General features: G+C 36.2%; 1 protein-coding gene across 5 annotated transcripts in view; it reads right to left on the reverse strand.

Moving 5' to 3' along the window:
• PHKB (phosphorylase kinase regulatory subunit beta) overlaps positions 1 to 18,483 on the reverse strand; it is a 242,117-nt gene that overhangs the window by 80,051 nt on the left and 143,583 nt on the right. For all 5 annotated transcript variants that reach the window (XM_020985103.2, XM_020985102.2, XM_078150090.1 and 2 more), the window contains one exon: positions 7,671 to 7,765. In XM_020985103.2, the coding sequence (XP_020840762.1) occupies positions 7,671 to 7,765 (95 nt within the window). The remainder of the gene's footprint in view (positions 1 to 7,670; positions 7,766 to 18,483) is intronic.

The following is an 18,483-nucleotide window of genomic DNA, read 5'->3' on the forward strand; positions in this document are numbered from 1 at the left end:
ATGAAAGCCTCATTCATAGATAATCAGTGGTTACCCAGGCATTTGGATTACCTAGGCAACAGGAAATAGTGACTTCCTATACAGTATATGGTAGTAAGAAACACCTGGGTAAACCGCTGAAAATTAAATGTTTCAATCAGGAAACCTGTTAATTGCCCTAAAACTCCATGCCTTTAGATAAGGATGCTGGGAATTTCATGTAAATGAATATGTATTGCATGTTTGGAGTTTGCCTTGTTCTTGGGTTAAACAGATTTAGCTCAGAGAAAAAAGGAAAGAAAAGCAAATTAAAGTTGTTTATAATGAACAATGATAAACATAATAAATTTCACTCAATATATTACATTTATGCTGTACCATTGTTCTGGTTTTCTCAGTATACTTAATGTAGTGAGAGTCAAAACAGAAAGAGAAAACTACAGACCAATATCTCTAATGAACACAGATACAAAAATTTTAGACAAAATATTACTGCGTAGGTTACAACAACATATTAGAAAGATGATACACTAAATTCATTTTGGCTTTATACCAGGAATGCAGGGTTGATTCAACATAAGGAAGACTATAAATATTAGCTTCAGAAATGCCTAGTTTCAAAATAAAAATAGTAATGCAATTAATGGAGAAAGAAGTGGTTAAGTATCTCAAGGGAATAATGGGGGGGGGAGTAGAAAGGAAGGGGGTCTATTAGTAGCAAATCTCAAACTGTACTGCCAAGAGGTAATACTTAAAATGATTTGGTGCTGGTTAAAAAAGCGGCTGATTAGTGGAACAGATTAGGTACACAACATACAAAAGCTAACAAACGCTGTAACAAAGTATTTAACAAACCCAAAGATCCAAGCTACAGAGGAAAAAGGTTCACTATTTGAAGAAAATCTTTTTTTTTTTAAGGCAATTGGGTCACACTGCTAGTAAGTGTCAAGTGTTTGGTCTGAGGCCACATATGAACTCAGGTCCTCCTGACTTCAGGGCTGGTGCTCTATCCTTTTTGCGCCATCTAGCTGCCCCCATATTTGAGGAAAATCTGCTGGGAAAACTGGACAATGTATGACAGAAATTAGGTTCAGACCAATACCTCACACCATACAACAAGAAATGGATACATCACCTAGATGTAAATGGTCACATCATAAACAAATTAGAAGAAAAAGGAAGAAATTACCTATCAGATTTTTGAGAGTTCATGACTAAACAAGTGATAGAGAGGATCACACAAGCTAAAATGGATAATCTTGATTACACAAAATGTAAAAGTTTTTGTACAAACCTAATACAGTAAAAATTGGAAGGGAAACAACTAAATAAGGGGAAAAAATTGTAATGCATTTCTCTGATAAAAGTCTCATATCCAAGATATATAAGAAGCTGATTCAAATGTTTAAAACTAAGAGTCATTCCCCAGTGGATAAATGGTAAGAAGATATGAAAAGGTAGTTTCAAAGGAAGAAATCCAAACCTTCAACAATCATATGAAAAAAAAAATCCTCTAAACTGCCAATAGAGAAATTGAAAAAAAGAAAAAAAGCAACTAAGGTTCTACTTCATATATCAGACTGGCAAAAGTAAAAGAGGAAAATGATAAATGTTGGAAAGGTTGTGAGACAACAGGTACACTAGTAGAGATGCTAATTAGTCAAGCCATTCTGGAAAACAATTTTGAACTATGCTTAGAATTTATTAACTGTGTATACCCTTAGACCTAACTATACCAGTACTAGAGAAATACTATCAAAGAAACTGAAGAAAGAGGAAAAACTTCAAAATAGTTATAGCAGCTCTTTTAATAATAGTTCAAAATTGGTAATTAAACAGATGTCCTATGCAGGAATAGATAAACAAACTATGATATATTAATGCAATGGCATACTATTGTGCCTTAAGAAATAATAAAATGACCAATTTCAGAGGAAACTGGGAAGAGCTCTATGAACTGATGGAGAGCAAAGTGAGTAAAAGAGAACAATTTATACAATGATAACATTATGAGGGAGGGAAAAAATGAAAACTCAGATCAAAGCAATGATAAACCATGAATCCAAAAGAATTGAAATGAAACATGGTGTCTGCAGCAGGATATTTACTCAAGTCGTTCTGAGTTAAAGTCTAGTATTTTGTGTACTGTACCACCTGTCTGATGAAAAAGAAGAGTGCTACCTTTTACCTAAGTACTTCATGAAGCCATAATCTCATCCATGCACAATGCATATTGCAACTCCCTTACAATCCAGAATTTCTTAGTGAGTTGCTGTGGCCAAAAAAATTCAGCACCATTAACCAATGTGGTTATGAGCCTTTCCCAGCTTGGTTAGACTAGTTCTCAAATGAAAAACAAGCAGTCTGTCACTACACTTATACTAACATCCTTTCCAGCTTGATAGAATCTGAGTTTATATATTGTTTACACAAAGTTTGAGAACCCAGAGTTACCTACACATTATGATGTACTAGAGGATTTTTTTTATGAACCCTTTTGAATCATCTTGAAAACAAGTGCTGTGGTACACCCCTTGTCATGAAATGGTTTATGCAGCTTCTAAAATGGAATGATTGTTTCCTAAGGAATAATTTACGTACTAGAAGAATCTGGTTTATTATTCACCTTATCATCTTACAGTGGTCATGAGGTAGGAAAGTAGAATATAGAGTAGGTATTGTTAATCTTAGATGTTGCCTAAGCAATAAGTGAGTGGGTTTGCCTCCAATCTATTTTCCTTTCAAATATTTCTTGTATGTACATTAGAAATAATTTCAGTAAATGTCCAGTTTAGCTCATTTTCATTTGGGTGGGATTTCAAAGATTCTCCTTTCATAACTCTTATGATGTGCTTTTCTGTATTTCTAAAAATGCCCATTTTAAAAAATTTATTTATAGTTTTCAACATTTACTTTTATAAGATTTTGAGTTCTAAATTTCCCCCCTACATCTGCTCCCCCCCTCCCCAAGACAGCATGCAATCTGATATAGTCTATATATGTACAATTATATTAAACATATTTCCACATTAGTCATATTGTAAAAGAAAAATCAGAACAAAAGGGAAAAGCCATAAGAAAGAAAAAAACAAAAACAAAAACAAAGAGAAAATAATATGCTTCCATTTGCATTCAGATTCCATAGTTCTTTCTTCATATATGGATAGCATTTTCCATTAAGAGTCTTTTGGTAATCTGGCCTCAGACACATAATACTTACTAGCTGTGTGACCCTGGCCAAGTCACTTAACCCCACTGCCTAGCCAAAAAAAAAAAAAATGTCCTTTGGAGTCGTTTTAGATCCTTGCATTGCTGAGAAGAACCAAGTCTGTCAAAGTCAGTCATCGCACAATGTGGCTGTTACTGTGTATAATGTTCTCCGGGTTCTGCCCATTTCACTCAGCATCAATTCATGTAAGTCCAGGTTTTTCTGAAGTCCACTTGCTCATCATTTCTTATAGCACAATAGCATTCCATTACATTCATATATCACAACTTGTTCAGTCATTCCCTAACTGATGGGCATTCCCTCAATTTCCAATTCTTTGCCACCACAAAAACAGCTGCTATTAATATCAAAAATCCCAATTCTTGGGAATTGCTTTCAGGTGTAATTGTTATCATCTACAGTAGAAGTGTCAAACACATGCTGTATGCAGCCTATAACACTTGCAAGTGTGGCCCAACCAGATTAAAATATAATTGGGAAATACTCAACAAAATAAATTAAAATACAATAAACATAGTTAATATCACATTTTAAAACTAAATCAATATGCAGCTTGCAGGCATCCTTATGTATGGATTAGTGGCCCCATTTCTATTTGAGTCTGACACCTTGTCTCCTTCCCATTTGTACCAAAGCAGAGTTACCTGCTTTTTTTTTTAAGGCATTCTGCCTAACCTACAAGAGGAATTGAAAGTCAGATCCAGATTCTATTTCTCTAAGGGGATTTTGGGCCTATAAATTAAACCAAGATAAACTAATGAGAGAGAGAAAGAGAGAGACAGAGAGAGAGAGAGAGAGGAAGGGAGAGGGAGGGGAGAGAGAGAGAGAGAGAGAGAGAGAGAGAGAGAGAGAGAGAGAAGAGAGAGAGAGAGAGAGAGAGAGAGAGAGAGAGAATGTGTGCACAGGGAAGAATATAAGGCTATTTTTTGCCCTAACATAGAGTTAGGCATAAAATATAGCACTAGGGAAATATTAATTGATTCATGGATTACAAGAATTCAAGTATTCATCACATAGCATTTGGCTTGTATCCCTTTTATGACCTTACCATGTATTATTTTGCTGTTATTACATGGTGTAGTTCCCTACTAAACTCTGAATTCCATGATGACAAGGACTATGTCTAAGCTTCTCTCCCAACACATAGTAGAGTACTTTGCACATGGTAGGTACTCAATAAATGCTTGCTGAATTGAAAGGAATAAATTCATTCTAGCAAATAAACTCATTTCAGCATACAGAGTAAATCAGATTTTTCCTTTTGCCTTGCAATACAAATTGGAGGGGTAGGGAGGGAAAAGCAGTATTCCCATAGAGAAAAAAAGAATTAAAATGGATTTTATGTAGTTAGCTGTGGGGAGGGTAATATCCGTTTCCCAATTCTTACAGTTTTAAATGTAAATGAGTCATGGGCAATGTGATGTATTGATTCTTGGCATCTCATTGCTTTAATATCATCCTTTTACCTTGCCACCTTAAATGCCAGCAAACTGTTGTGGCGCTGGCAGAATACTGGCTTCAAATATACTTGTTTAAAATATTACCCTCCCTTACTCTACCACTCTACCAGTGCTATAGTTCATCAATGCCTCACGTGCAAGGCTTCAATCAAATAAAAATGTTACTTCTCCCCACAAATAGTTTAGGGACCCCTCATCTAATATATGATGCTTTCTGGCCTAAATATTCTTTAGGCTCAAAGTAGGATCATGGCATCACAGATTTAGAGCTAGAAGGGACCTTAGAGATCATCTAATTTAAATTCTTGACTACAACTTCTTGACCTTACAGATGAGGATGGTCTGAGGTCCAGGGAGGTTAAGTTAACATAGGTACTAAGTGATAGAGGCAGAAATTTAACCTACGTCCTCTTACTCCAAAACCAGTGCTCTTTCAGTTTTCACTACATCACTTCTCTAAGAGGTGTAAATTGAATAAATCCCCAATTTTATTCTATTAATTTGAAGGTGAAATTAGATAGGGATAAATGTAAAATCTTATACTTGGGTTCCAAAAATGAACTTCAAAAGAATAAGATGAAGGAGCCCAGTCTAGGTAGTTGTTTCTTTAATAAATAAATAAGTGCACGCACACATGCATACACACACACATCCTTCAGGAAGCTCAACAGTGGCAATATGTGATCTTGAGTTATATTAAGGGAGTCATAATGTCCAAGACTAGGAAAGTAATAATTTTAATCTTTTCTTTTCTTGTAAGATTTCTTCTAGAGGACTTAGTTCAATTCTAGGTATGGCATTTTGGGAAGGCCAGTGATAAGTATTCCAATGAAAACAACAAGGGTGACAAAGGGTCTCAAATTCATGCCATAAAGATATGTCAAAGGAACAAGGGATATGTAGCCTGCAGAAGAGAAGACTTGGGGGGCATATCCCAAGATCATTGTCATGGGATATTTCAAAGTCTCTCATGTGGAAGAATAGACATTTTCTCTTTGGTCCCAGGAGTCAAAACAAAGAACACTGGGTAGAAACTATGAACGAATAGAAATAGGCTTGATGAAAGGAAACCCTTCTTAGAATCAAGGTAACCAAACATGGAATAGACCTTCTGGGGATTTAGTGAGTTCCCCCTAACCAGAGGTCTTCCAAAGACTTGATGACCTCTAGTTGGGTATACTTTAGAAAAGAATGTGGTTTAGGTACATGTTGTACTAGATAGGTTAGGCATAGGTTGGACTTTAATAGGCATATTTCTGAGATCCTTCTGACTTCAGGATTCTGTGGATCAAGGACAGATGTATAGGGGATTCCATAAAAGCCTTTCTTCTTAGCTGACAACAACTCAAGTCTTTATGACTGATTATTCAACCAGTCCTGAATTTCTCTAAATACACTATTGTTTGGCATGCATCTTTCCATCTTGTCCACAAGAGTTGCATAAAATATTTCACAAATACTTTGTTGAACTCTAAGTGTACTGTGCCTACAATATTTCACTGATCTATCCAGTTCATTAAAAAAAAGTAGTGGGGTGAGAACAAGGTCAGTTTGGCATCATACAATCTTGATGAAGGTATGTTAACTGTTCTTTTTTTGTTTTCTTTTTGGTGAGGCATTTGGGGTTAAGTGACTTGCCCAGGGTCATACAGCTAGTAAATGTCAAGTGTCTGAGGCCAGATTTGAACTCAGGTCCTCCTGACTCCAGGGCCAGTGCTCTATCCACTGTGCAACCTAGCTGCCGCATTAGCTGTTCTCGGTTACTGAACTCCTATCTAAATGCTCACAAGCTACAATTCAAATGATATGATTTCAAATTTTGCTCTTTTTTCTAAATTTTGAAAATCAATACATTTGCCCTTTTCCTATGCAAATTTCTTGCTCTCCTCTACTTAATCATACAATACTTCTCATATTCTCCAAGACTGGTGGGAAGTTATTGTTACACGGCAATGTGGGAATTTTCAGGTTCATGGAAAAACAAAATGCTTTTACAAGTGCCCTAAATATTAAGTATTCTACCACCTTAAATAATGTAGCCAAGATAATGAAAAAAAAACAGCCAACAGAACAGACTGGAACAAAACCTATGGTTGCTAACTTAACTGTGCCTTGCATATTGTAGATACTCAATAAATGCCAAATGAACAATTGAATATCTTAATGAAATGTATGTTTAATGGTTCTTTGTGTGTACATATATGTATATGTACATATATACATATATTTCAAAATATACGGAATAATTCAGTTTAATATGCGTATCTCTTCTAAGTGGTGGTGTTTTTCTGCTTTAGTACATTCCAACTGCTTTGAATCCCAGTCACATATTCAAGTTCATTCCCTCTCTCTCTTTAGGCAGTTTCCACTATCCATAAAGTTTTCATTTTAAATGTACTCATTACTGATACCATTTGCTACTTCAGGGTTTGGCCAAGTCAACATCAATCTTATTCATCCTGCAAATGCTTATTTTGTTGAACCAACAGTCTGAATCCACCAACACTAAATTTTAAACATTTTTTAAAAATCACATCACCTGTTACTAGCATGAAAGCCTCCAACTGTTATTCTAGATTTTTATAGAAAAATATCATTGAAAGGAGAAGAAACAAAGAAAAACTCATAGTATTCCATAAGGTAACACAATGTGGAATGTAAAGCAGCCTTATCTCTCCACGAAAGGCTTTTTGTATACTCTCTGAGATGCCTGTACATTATTAAATACTTTGGCTCCTCCATTGTGAACTGAGTAGTCTACTTAGTCAGAAAATCCAATGTCTTCTTAATATTTTTTTTCTTACTTAGCAAAAGTTCATTGATCTAAGTAGAACTTAACTATAAAGAAAAGAAAGCTTATTTCTTTCTTAAGAAGGTACAATGGTTTTTACCATTTAAGACAAAAAAAAATCCTTCAGATGATCTTATGGAACTCTACTGAAAATAAGCTTTCACAGTATTACTTGACCTTGTGTCAAAATGATGTAATAAAATGTCATTACCTGATTAGAGAATCTCATGCTAATATTCCGTTGATCCTGTAAAGGGATGTACCTCTGGATTGGGTCAATGTCTTTGGGACTTATTAAGTCATCAGCTGAAAAGGAAGAAAAGAAATTACTATATCAAATTGAGTCTAAAATTTCAATGGCATATGTACTAGACACATCTGATTTTTTATGATCTATAGGAAAAGTGCAGTTTCTATCATATATCTTAACAAAAGCAATACTCTTTCCCCCTCTTTTCCCAGACTTGATTCAAGGTTTTACTTTTTTTGGTTTTGTTTTTTCTTTTTTAGGCAATTGGGGTTAAGTGACTTGCCCAGGATCACACAGCTAGTAAGTGTCATGTGTTTGGTCTGAGATCAGATTTGAAGTCAGGTCCTCCTGACTTCAGGGCCAGTGCTCTATCCACTGCGCCACCTAGCTGCCCCTGATTCAAGGTTTGAAGAGCAAAACGTGAGATGGCTCAGTCATGATAAAAATATTAAAGGCACAAACCAACTGACTAGGATTATTTGTATATATTAACACAAGCTCTGTGGGTAGGTTTTCATAGCGTTGCATAGCGGAGGGAGAGCTGAACTTGAAGCAAGGAAGACCTGGGGTCGAGTCCTTCTTCTGACAGGTACTGACTCTGATCCTGGACTAGTCATTTAATATCTAAGTTCAGTCCCTTCACATTTCTAAGCCTATAAGTTGCAGAGAAGGTATGAATTGACATTAGCAGGAGTTTCCTCACCAACAGAGAGTTCTCTATAATAACAAAACCACAGATCTAGTCCCTCTCCCTATCCCACAAACCTAGAGCTAGAAGAGACCTCAGAGGTCATTTAGTTTAACCCCTTCATTTTAATATGACAACAGTGAGGCCCAGGGAGGTACCCAAGGTAACAAAGGTAGTGTCAGAGGCAGAATTTGAACCCAGGGCTCTTTAGACAGTGGCAGTTTAGACAGATAGTTTCTGTTCCTTCAACAAGCAATCAACTTTCTATTCTGACAGTAGAGGGACCAGATATTTTAATCAGTAAAATGAAAGAAATCATTGGCCACCTAAACTAACAGATCAGGAAAAAAAAAAGAAAAAAAAACCTGTGACTTATCTTTTCATCATAATAAACAGTTCAATCACAAAGACATTTGAAGCTACCTGAGTGGGAGTCATACTTAATGTAATTACAGAACTGAAGTTACAGAGCATAATATTAACTTGCCAAATTGCTGAACTGAAGAATATCTTAAAATTGCATTTTCATCATAAAATCCTTAAAAGTACTGAAAACCCTATCTTTTCTTAAGAAAAAAAAATCAATGCATTTGATTTTCTCATTTTTTTTCAAGGGCATGTAACCTCAATTACAGAGAGTTGCAGGGGGCAAAGATGTCATGAAATAAAATCTGGTAGTGATTTGCAGGTATTTACAAAACTTCAGCTTCTTTGGATTTTTCAATGCTGAACTTACTCCTTTCAGAAGCAGAAAGGATGAAGTTTAATATAATTTTTAGTCGCTGCTAAATATAAGCACAAAGCACAAAGAAAGCCTCTAATTCCAACAATAATGGGACTTACAGTTTTTAGAATGTTGAATGTTAGGCTCCTTAGGAGCAAGGGTTGCTGGTGTTTATAGTTTGCAAAGGCAGTTTAAAAATGCCATGTACACACTGGGTTCTTAAAAAGTACTAATTAATAGACATACAGAGAAATGAGACTCTTTGCAATGAAAGACAAATTTAACAGTTTAAAAAGGATGGTGTGGAAATTCCAAACTGCAAGCACACTTTAGCTGATGCACTTAGAATTATACCTGTGATGTACTTGCTTAGCTTCAACAAAATCATGCTAAATGGATTCATCAGTCACAATGGGAACAGTGTTTTCGATTCAGAATTAGAGCAAAAAATTATATCCATACATAATTAAAAACAATTCATGCATAGTTGTGCATTTTCAGTTTATCTGAAATCTTTTAGCAATAGAAATATGATTTTTCATTTAACATGCTACTTGAACCATTGGAATACTGAACAAAAGCCAATCAGTATGTTCCAAATTATTCCAGGATACATACTCTATGAATTCATTTGAATATAGTAATCAAACTATTTCCATAACAGTATGTGTGAATATACAATGATAAAAACCTAACAAACATAACAGGTAATCAAAGGAAGAGCTAACAAAAGTGCTTATAAAACTACGTGAGACTGTGTAAATCTTTATACAGTATATGTATGTCCTGGGTGGGGATGGGTACCCTGTTGGCAAAACTAAAGGCACCTGATCATTATCAGTTTTTAGGATACTCTTAAGAAGTTCCACGGATGGAACTAATGTTCAGGGGGGAAAAAAGGGAGTAAAAAATTCACCCACAGGAGGAAAGCCGAAGTAAATAAGTAAGATTAAGATATAGTCAGGCTTTGCTATTTAAAGCCATTACTTGATCACAGGATTTTCTTTTCTTTGAAAAAAAATCAGTAAGTCAACAAGCATTTATTAAGCTCATACTATGTGCTAGACCCTATGCTAAGCATTAGAAAAATAAAGAAAGATAGAAGAAACATGATTTCTACCCTCAAGGAGCTCACATTTTAATATGAAAGACAACATATAAGTAGCTAGGCATGTACAATATATAGAGAGTAGTTGAAAATACTTGGTGTTTATCTTATATTTATTTCTATGTATAAATATAGTTTTCCCTCAATAAAATATAAGCTTCAGAGAAAAGGGACAGTTTTTACAAGGTCCTTGAGGAAAGTTTTATTTTAATTTGTACCTCTCTCCCACAGAATAAGTTTTAGAGCAGGAAAAGACCTTAGAGATCATGTATTTCATCCCTCTTATTTAACAGATGAAGAAACTGAGTCCTAGACAGAAGAAATAACTTGCTCAAGACCACACAAGCAGTAAGTTCTAGTGAGCTGGGATGCTGATCCAAGTCATGTGACTACAAGCCCAAACCCTTTAGTGTGTTGAGAAATAATCATTAACATGCAGATTTTAACTAATTTGTGGTGGCGTAGTTCTTTAATGAAATAAGTAGGGTTTTTTATTTTGTTTTACTAAATGCCTCTGGTTGAGGTAGAGGTTTAACTAAAACTTCTTAGTACTGAGAAGGCCAGTCACTTATACAGTAAACTAAATGAAAAAACATCCCAAATTATGTGTTTAGTGTGCACTTAAGTCACTTGCAATCACTCTGTTCCCACAAAATTGATAATGAAACTCCTTAGAAATCAATACCTTTTGGTTTAGAATTTCCAAAATACAACTAGTTACTCCCTAAAAAGCAAGAATCTAGCAAGGTATACTTTTCCTTCTTACAGTCATTTTTGATTTAACTAATCAGTGACTGAAACCACATGCTCTATTAAGAAATAGTTGAAACAATTTCATTCGAAATCAACAAACCAATATAAATCAAAGATCTCTGTTTCTGAGGCACTGCTGAATACGTCTAAGAATATTGTGGATAAATGTTTTTAGCACCCCAAAATTGGCATTCTAGACCTGGGCAGTCTTGCTAGCACTCAGCGGAGTTTGATACTAACGATCTACTGGATAAGCTAAATAAACTATATACTCCTATATGGTAAATATTCTCCTTGGGCATAAAAATGGTGTGAAATAATACATGTACTGTCCAAAATTAAAAACGGAAAATTATGAAAAAGCAATTTACAGAGGAATAATCCCCATGTGACATAACAGAAACATCCAAATGTTAAAGGGAGAGGAAAATAAGATAACTATTCTGTACTACAGTAGTAGTAAATGAATCAAATGAAAAGTGAGGTATCAGCTATTTTAGGCCATGTTACAGAGTCAGTGGGCTTTTATAGACTAAATGGGAGCTTAACTACCATTTAGACCATTGTTCTTATGAGAAATTCTAAGGTCTGAACAAATGACCCAGAAAAACTTGGAACAGGAACAATTAATAAAGTGGGCACTTGCTGCTTATATTTGTATTTTTAACTTTTCAAAGCATTCTCATTCACTTATTCCAATGCAACAAACATTTATGTAGTACCTCCTGTGTGCGGAGTTACTGTGCTAAAACTGGGGGAGTTCCTTTATGGAACTTGCAGTCTGGTAGAGGACAGGAAACATAAATAACTGCAACATGTAAGAAATAGCTATTAAGTCCCTACACAAAAGACATATGTACCAAGTACCTAGATGCAGTCTGGTAGAATGGATAGAGAGCTGGTCTTAGAGTCAAGAAGATCTGGGTTCAAGTCATTCTTCCAATAAAGACAAATGGCATGACCATGAACAAAATAACTTCTTGGTTATATCAGATGATCAGTAGACAAACATCAAACATTTTCCCCATACTTTCCACACCTGAAGTCCTAGACAGTTGAGAACTGATCTGATGTTCAGAACAATGCTTGCTTCAAACATGACACTCCATCTCCTGACTCTGGACATTTTCACTGACTGTCTCTCATGCCTGGAATGATCTCCCACCTTCTCTGTCACCTGGCTTCTTTTAAATTTCAACTAAAGTCCCACCCTCCGCAAGAAGCCTTTTACTAGTCCTTTTAATCTTAGTGCCTTTCCTCTGAGATTATTTCTAATTCGTCCCGCACGTACTGTGTTTGTACATTGCCTTTATTGCCTTTCCCATTGGACTGTAAGCTTCTTAAAAGAAAAGACTATTTTTGCCTTCTTTTTTATATCCCTGAGTTTAGCACAGTGCCAGGCACAAAGTAGGCACTTAATTAATACCTGTTGACTTGATCCTGAGGTCAAGTGTAAAATCTGCTCATTATATTGTACAAAGACAGCAGTACAGATCTGGAAAAGGCAGAAACTTTCTGATTAATGAGAGGTTAACTAGAAAATTCAAATAATTACAACCTGCCATCCTCCAAGCATTCTGGTTTTGAACTTTTACTGCATATCAAGGAAAAAATATATCACTAGAATATATGTATGTTTGTATATATGTATGTGTATATGTGTGTGTATATAATAAGGGAAATAAGGGAAACTTAGAAAGATTACTGTCCCTACTAAATTTACATAACAGATAATTAGTCTGGTGCTTAGCATACTGCCTGGTACATAGTAGGCACTTACAAATGCTTATTGATTGATTGAAGTGACTTGATATTTTTGTTTGTTTGTGGAGAGGCAGAGTCCAGATCTGTGGTTTCATGAGTGGTGTGGTAGCACTACCAGTGTAGAAACTCACTCCAGCAATATAGACTGGGTAATCTGTCTATAACCTGCAATTTTAGAAAGTTGTTTGGGTTGCACTGAGAGGTTAATGAGCTAATTCCAGAAAGCCCGCAGTTTTTTGCCCTTGATGAATAAAAGGTTTCAAAATCTACGCTCCTGCCTTTACAAAGTATAATAAGCATAATTTATTCTTCAATGACTAAGGATTACGCACTGTTCAGGGTCAAAGTTCTGAACATAAATTTTCCCTCTCAGAACTCTAGCCATGGAAAGCTAGAGGAAATAGTGTTGGACATGTACTGATCATAGAATATATTGAAGTTTGTGACTAAATACTATTCCATCTTATTTTCTTAACATTTACATTCTCCTAAAAGTTTAAAGAAGAAAGTAAAATTCAAGGTTAATCATGGATTTTATTAACTGAAGCTTGAGTAGAACATTCACTAGATAAATTATCAATCTTATTTCAATGAATATGACCTTAGCAACTTCCATAAAATCTAATCAAGAGAATTTGCTTTCTGCATTCCAAACAATATTTTGTGTTATAAACTCTTTTAAAGCGATAAAGTTTAAAAGGCACTAGGTCTAATGAAGAAAAGAGTCTCTTACTGGGGGTTAGGGGAGTTAAGTTCCAGTTTCCTTGTGTGACCATAAGCAGCAAGTCATTTACCCTGTCCAAACCTGGTTCTACTTGTGAAAATTGAGGATTCAGTGCATGCAATTCAATGAATGTTCACTAAATTCCTACCATGTATAAGGCACTGGTGATCCAAATACATGAACAAAACAGCCCTTACCATCAAGGAACCAACATTCTACTAAGGGAGGGCATGAATATAACATACACACAAGAAAATAAAATTATGTGCAAAGCAGCACAAAGTAATTTCAAAAGGCAGAGAACTAAGGTCCAGGAAAATCATGAAAGGCTTTTTCTATACTGTAACTTGAACTCTGCTCCAAAGGAAATTACAGGATATTATAAGGCACAGAGGAGGAAAAAGCATGCTCCAGACATGGGAGATAACCAGTGCAAAGGCACAGGTAGGAGGATGGAAGCAAAAAGTTACGAGACAGAATGCTGTGGACCTGCTTTACAGGGCTGTGAGGAAAGTACCTTGCAAACTTTCAAGCACTATGTAAATGTGAAATATTTTTTATTTTCACATGAATGTTGATTTTTGCAGGTTATTCACATATGACAATATAGACACTTTCTGAATATTTAGCTTAGGTGACTTCCAAAATTATTTCTAGTGGGAATTTTATGAGGTTATTTTAAAGGAATTATTGTTTATGAATGACTTTGTTTTTCAATGTATTTTTACATTAGGATTTTCCTACTGTATTATAGACAATGCGTTAAAAATCCAATGTCCTATAAAGAAAAAAATTAAAAAATTCAAATAACTAGTAGTTTCTTCTAATCATAGCACTTAGCTGGAGCTTCATATCAGGAATGGCAATCTATATCATTTTTCCAAAACACTGAACTAGATTCTGCTTAGTTTTTCCAATAAATGCATTGTTTTATCCATCAAACGCTATGGGAGGCACTGAGGAAGATACAACATTAGCTAGAATATAATCCTCAAACCTCATGGAACTTACAGTCGAGAAGATAGATGAGACACAAATTCTAAAACATGAGACCACATGATAAGTACATTAGAGAGGTTCAAAACAGTATCATAATTTCTGAAGGGGAAAATCCTTATAAATCATGGAAATCATAGAAGACAATGAAGGAAGTAGCAATGAAGTTGGACTTTCAGTTCTGGGTAGGAAATCACCAGGTGAAGACAGGATATTCCAGGTATCAGGAAAAATAACGTGAGGAGATACCCATGCATAAGAGAGGACAAAAAGTAGCCCAGTTAGCTAGGAGCATAATAAAGTATACTAAAAGAAGTAATATCAAACAAGGCTTGGAAGGAAGGTGGAAGCTGTGGAAGCCTTGAAAACCAGGCAAAGATATTGGAACTTCATTGTGTAGGCCAGCTGTGTCAAACTCAAATAGAAATGAGGGCCACTAATCTGTGCAGAAGGATCCCGCAGGCTGCATATTGACAGTTTAAAAATATAAGATTATCTAGACAAGTTAACAGGATCTAAAATGGGGTGGTGACAGTTGCAAGAGAAGAGGATGGATTATTCACAAGGCATTAGATTTGGTAACACAAGGCATGAGAGGGGAAGAGAGAAAGAAAAATTAAAAATAAGTCCAGCAATAGCATTCAGAAATCCTGGCATACAGTAAACGCTTAATAAATACTTGTTTACTATCAACATAGGTGAAAGAAAAGATGATGGTGCAATTGACAGAAATTCTACAGGTAAGTGATCAAAGCAGGTATAGTGTAACAGGCATGGGCCAGGGTCACAAATTCAGCACCTAAAGTTCTGAGGTAGGGCTGCAGTATAAGGACCCCACAATTGATCATGGAGCAGCCCTAGGCCAAGACAACAGCAAGGAGTCACCTGCAGGGACCCTTAGAGTTCTGAGGAAGGCCAATCCAGAGTAGACTAAAGACATATCCCTCAGCCCCAGCCAAAAGCTCAATGTGGGAGCAGAGACTTAGTGCTCAAAGACAGTATAGGGGACACCCAGGAGCTAATCTTTCAGCTTCAGGTACAAGTCAAGGGGCCAGGAACTCATGCTCAGTACCCAGAAATAACTCTGAACAAGGACTACAGAGCACAAACTCCCAGAGATGATCACCCTAGAGTTCAGAGCAGGACTAGCAGGGCAGAGATATCCAAAACTGATCACATACTCAGCCCTGACCCAACCCAAGAGCTAGGGATCTCCTAGATCCCTAGAGGGGGCAGGAGCTTTGATTCAATGCACAGACATCTGAGCTAGTCCTACAGCTTGGGATGCACAAAACTGATCTTGGACTCAGCCCTAACCCAGGCCAGCAGCTCCAAGTCTGCAGCACAGAATGGGACACAGCATGGACTCAGAACCCAAAGTCCCCCAGCATGGGACTGCCCAAAGAAGAACATGGACTCAGTCCCCACCCAGGAAAGAAGCACAAGGCGAATCTCTGAGAGGTGACAGGATCATTGAGCCTCAAAAGATCTCCTTACTTGGTAGGGTTACCAAGAGCAGATCATTAGAAGAATAACTAAATAAACAAAAAAAGATTTGAGAACTATTACAAAACCAGTGATGCACATGACACAAACCCAGAAAAGAAAATGACTCCAAAACACCAAAAAGCAGAGTTTCAAAGAAAACACAGCTTGATCCCAAAGTGAATTAGAATAAATAAAACTACTCACTCAAGGATTCAAAATACACATTTTAAAATGGTATCATACATAAAATGAGAGATATAGAAGAAAAACTTAGAAAAGAAATAAGATCTAGGGAGAGAGGTAGAAAAGGACCAAACAGAAGTTAATGATTCCATGAAGCAACAAGTAAAATTAAAACAAAGATAAAAGAATGAAAAATAAATTATTAGGTATCTCATTAAAAAAAATGAACAAAAAAGTGACCTAGTAAATAGATCATGGAGAGAGAATTTAAGAATCATTAGACTACCTGAAAACCATGACACCTCCCCCACAAAAAAATATTGCATACCATATTTCAAGAAATTATCAATTAACCAATAAATAAATATTTATTAAGTACCACTATGTGCCAGGCACCCTGGTAAGCACTGGATATACAAAAATAGGCAAAAGACCTTCCCTGCCCTCAAGGAGCTCATATTCTAATAGGGGAGATAACATGTAAACAATTAGATATAAAGCAAGGTATAAATCTGATAAATAGGAGATAATTAACAGAGGGAAGGCATTAGAATTAAAAGGGGTTGGGAAAAGCTTCCTGTAGGAAACGGAATTTAACTAGGACTTACAGGAAACCAGGGAGGTCAGTAGTTGGAGCAGAGGAGAGTGTTCCAGGCATGGGGGATAGCCAGAGAAAATGCCCACATCACACAGAATAAGAAGACAGAGTGAAAACAGCAAGAATCAATCAGTTACCTTCTGAAAGAAACTTTCAAATAAAAACTCCTCAGAATATCATAGCCAAGGGGGCAGCTAGGTGGCTCAGTGGACAGAGCACCGGCCCTGAAGTCAGGAGGACCTGAGTTCAAATCTGACCTCAGACCAAACACTCAACACTTACTAGCTATGTGACCCTGGGCAAGTCACTTAACCCCAATTGCCTAAAAAAAAAAAGGCAAAAAAGAATATCATAGCCAAAATCCAAAACTTTCAGGTCAAAGAAAAAATACTGCAAGCTATCTGAAAGAGTTTACATTGTCAAGTAACCACAGTAGCACAAGGAAGAAGGGAGAGAACAGAATACAAAAGGAAAAAAAAAGTGTTACAACTAAGAATAACTTACGCAGCAAAACTGAGTATAATCCTAAAGGGCAAAATGTACCATTAATGAAATAAAGTACTTGCAAGAATTCCTGATAAACCAAAGCTTAGTAGAAATTTTGAAATACAAATATAGGCATAAAGAGAAAAACAAAAAGGTAAGTACAAATAGGGCAACTAGGTGGTACAGTGGGCAGAACACTGGGCTCAGAATTAGGAATCAGTCTCATCTTTATGAGTTCAAATTCAGCCTTAGACACTTAGCAGATGTGTTACCCTGTGCAAGTCACTTAACTCTGCCTCAGTTTCCTCATCTCTAAAATGAGCTAGAGAAGACAATGGCAAACCACTCCAGTATCTCTGCCAAGGAACCCCTCCCCCTAAAAAAAGGAGGTCACTAAGAGTCAGACAAGACTGAAACTACTAAACAACAAAATACAAGTAAGCAATCAGAAAAGACTTTATAGGGATGGCATATTTGCATTCTAATGGGGTACAGAGGAGATGATACAAGCATCATTTAAGAATCATAGTATCAGCACAGGTCATAGAGGGAGTCAAAAGAGATGGAGAGTGTAGAAGTGATTTTTGTGTTTTGATGACCTTAAAGGGGTTGGGAGTAAGACATACTAGGGAAGAAAAGGACAGGAATGGGAGGAAGATACTCTAGGAAACACAAGTAGAAGTCTATACAAGTGAATAAGGGATGGAGGTAGCTGGTATCACTTGAACACCATTTTAGCTAGGAAACACAAGTAGAAGTCTATACAAATGAATAAGGAGTGGAGGCAGATGGTATCACTTGAACATTATTTTAAACTAACGCAAAGTGAACAATTTATACTACAATTTATATTACAACAGCATTGTACACATGAATAATTTTGAAAACCTAAGAACCGAACAATTCAATGATCAAGTATGATCCTAGAGAAGCGATGATTTAGAATGCTATGTACTTCCTGACACAGAGATGATGGACTATATATGCAGAGTAAGACACACATTTCTGGACATGGACATGTGAGAATGTGTTTTGCTTAACTTTCATTGCAGGGGTTTTGGTTTTTCTTCTGCCTATTTCCAGGGTGGGTAAGGAGGGAAGTAGGAGAAAGAGAGGGCTGACACTTGATAATTGAAAAAATTAATTAAAAATTTTTAAAAAGAGAATGCATTGAGGACAGGGAAGGAGGGGAGGGAAAGGGACAGAGACAGAAGAAGGAAAGGAGAGAGGAGAGAAAGACAGAGAGATAGAGACACTGTGTA

The sequence above is a fragment of the Phascolarctos cinereus genome, unplaced genomic scaffold (genome assembly GCF_003287225.1).
Source record: "Phascolarctos cinereus isolate Bilbo 61053 unplaced genomic scaffold, phaCin_HiC Scaffold_2;HRSCAF=192, whole genome shotgun sequence".
Classification (NCBI taxonomy): domain Eukaryota; kingdom Metazoa; phylum Chordata; class Mammalia; order Diprotodontia; family Phascolarctidae; genus Phascolarctos; species Phascolarctos cinereus.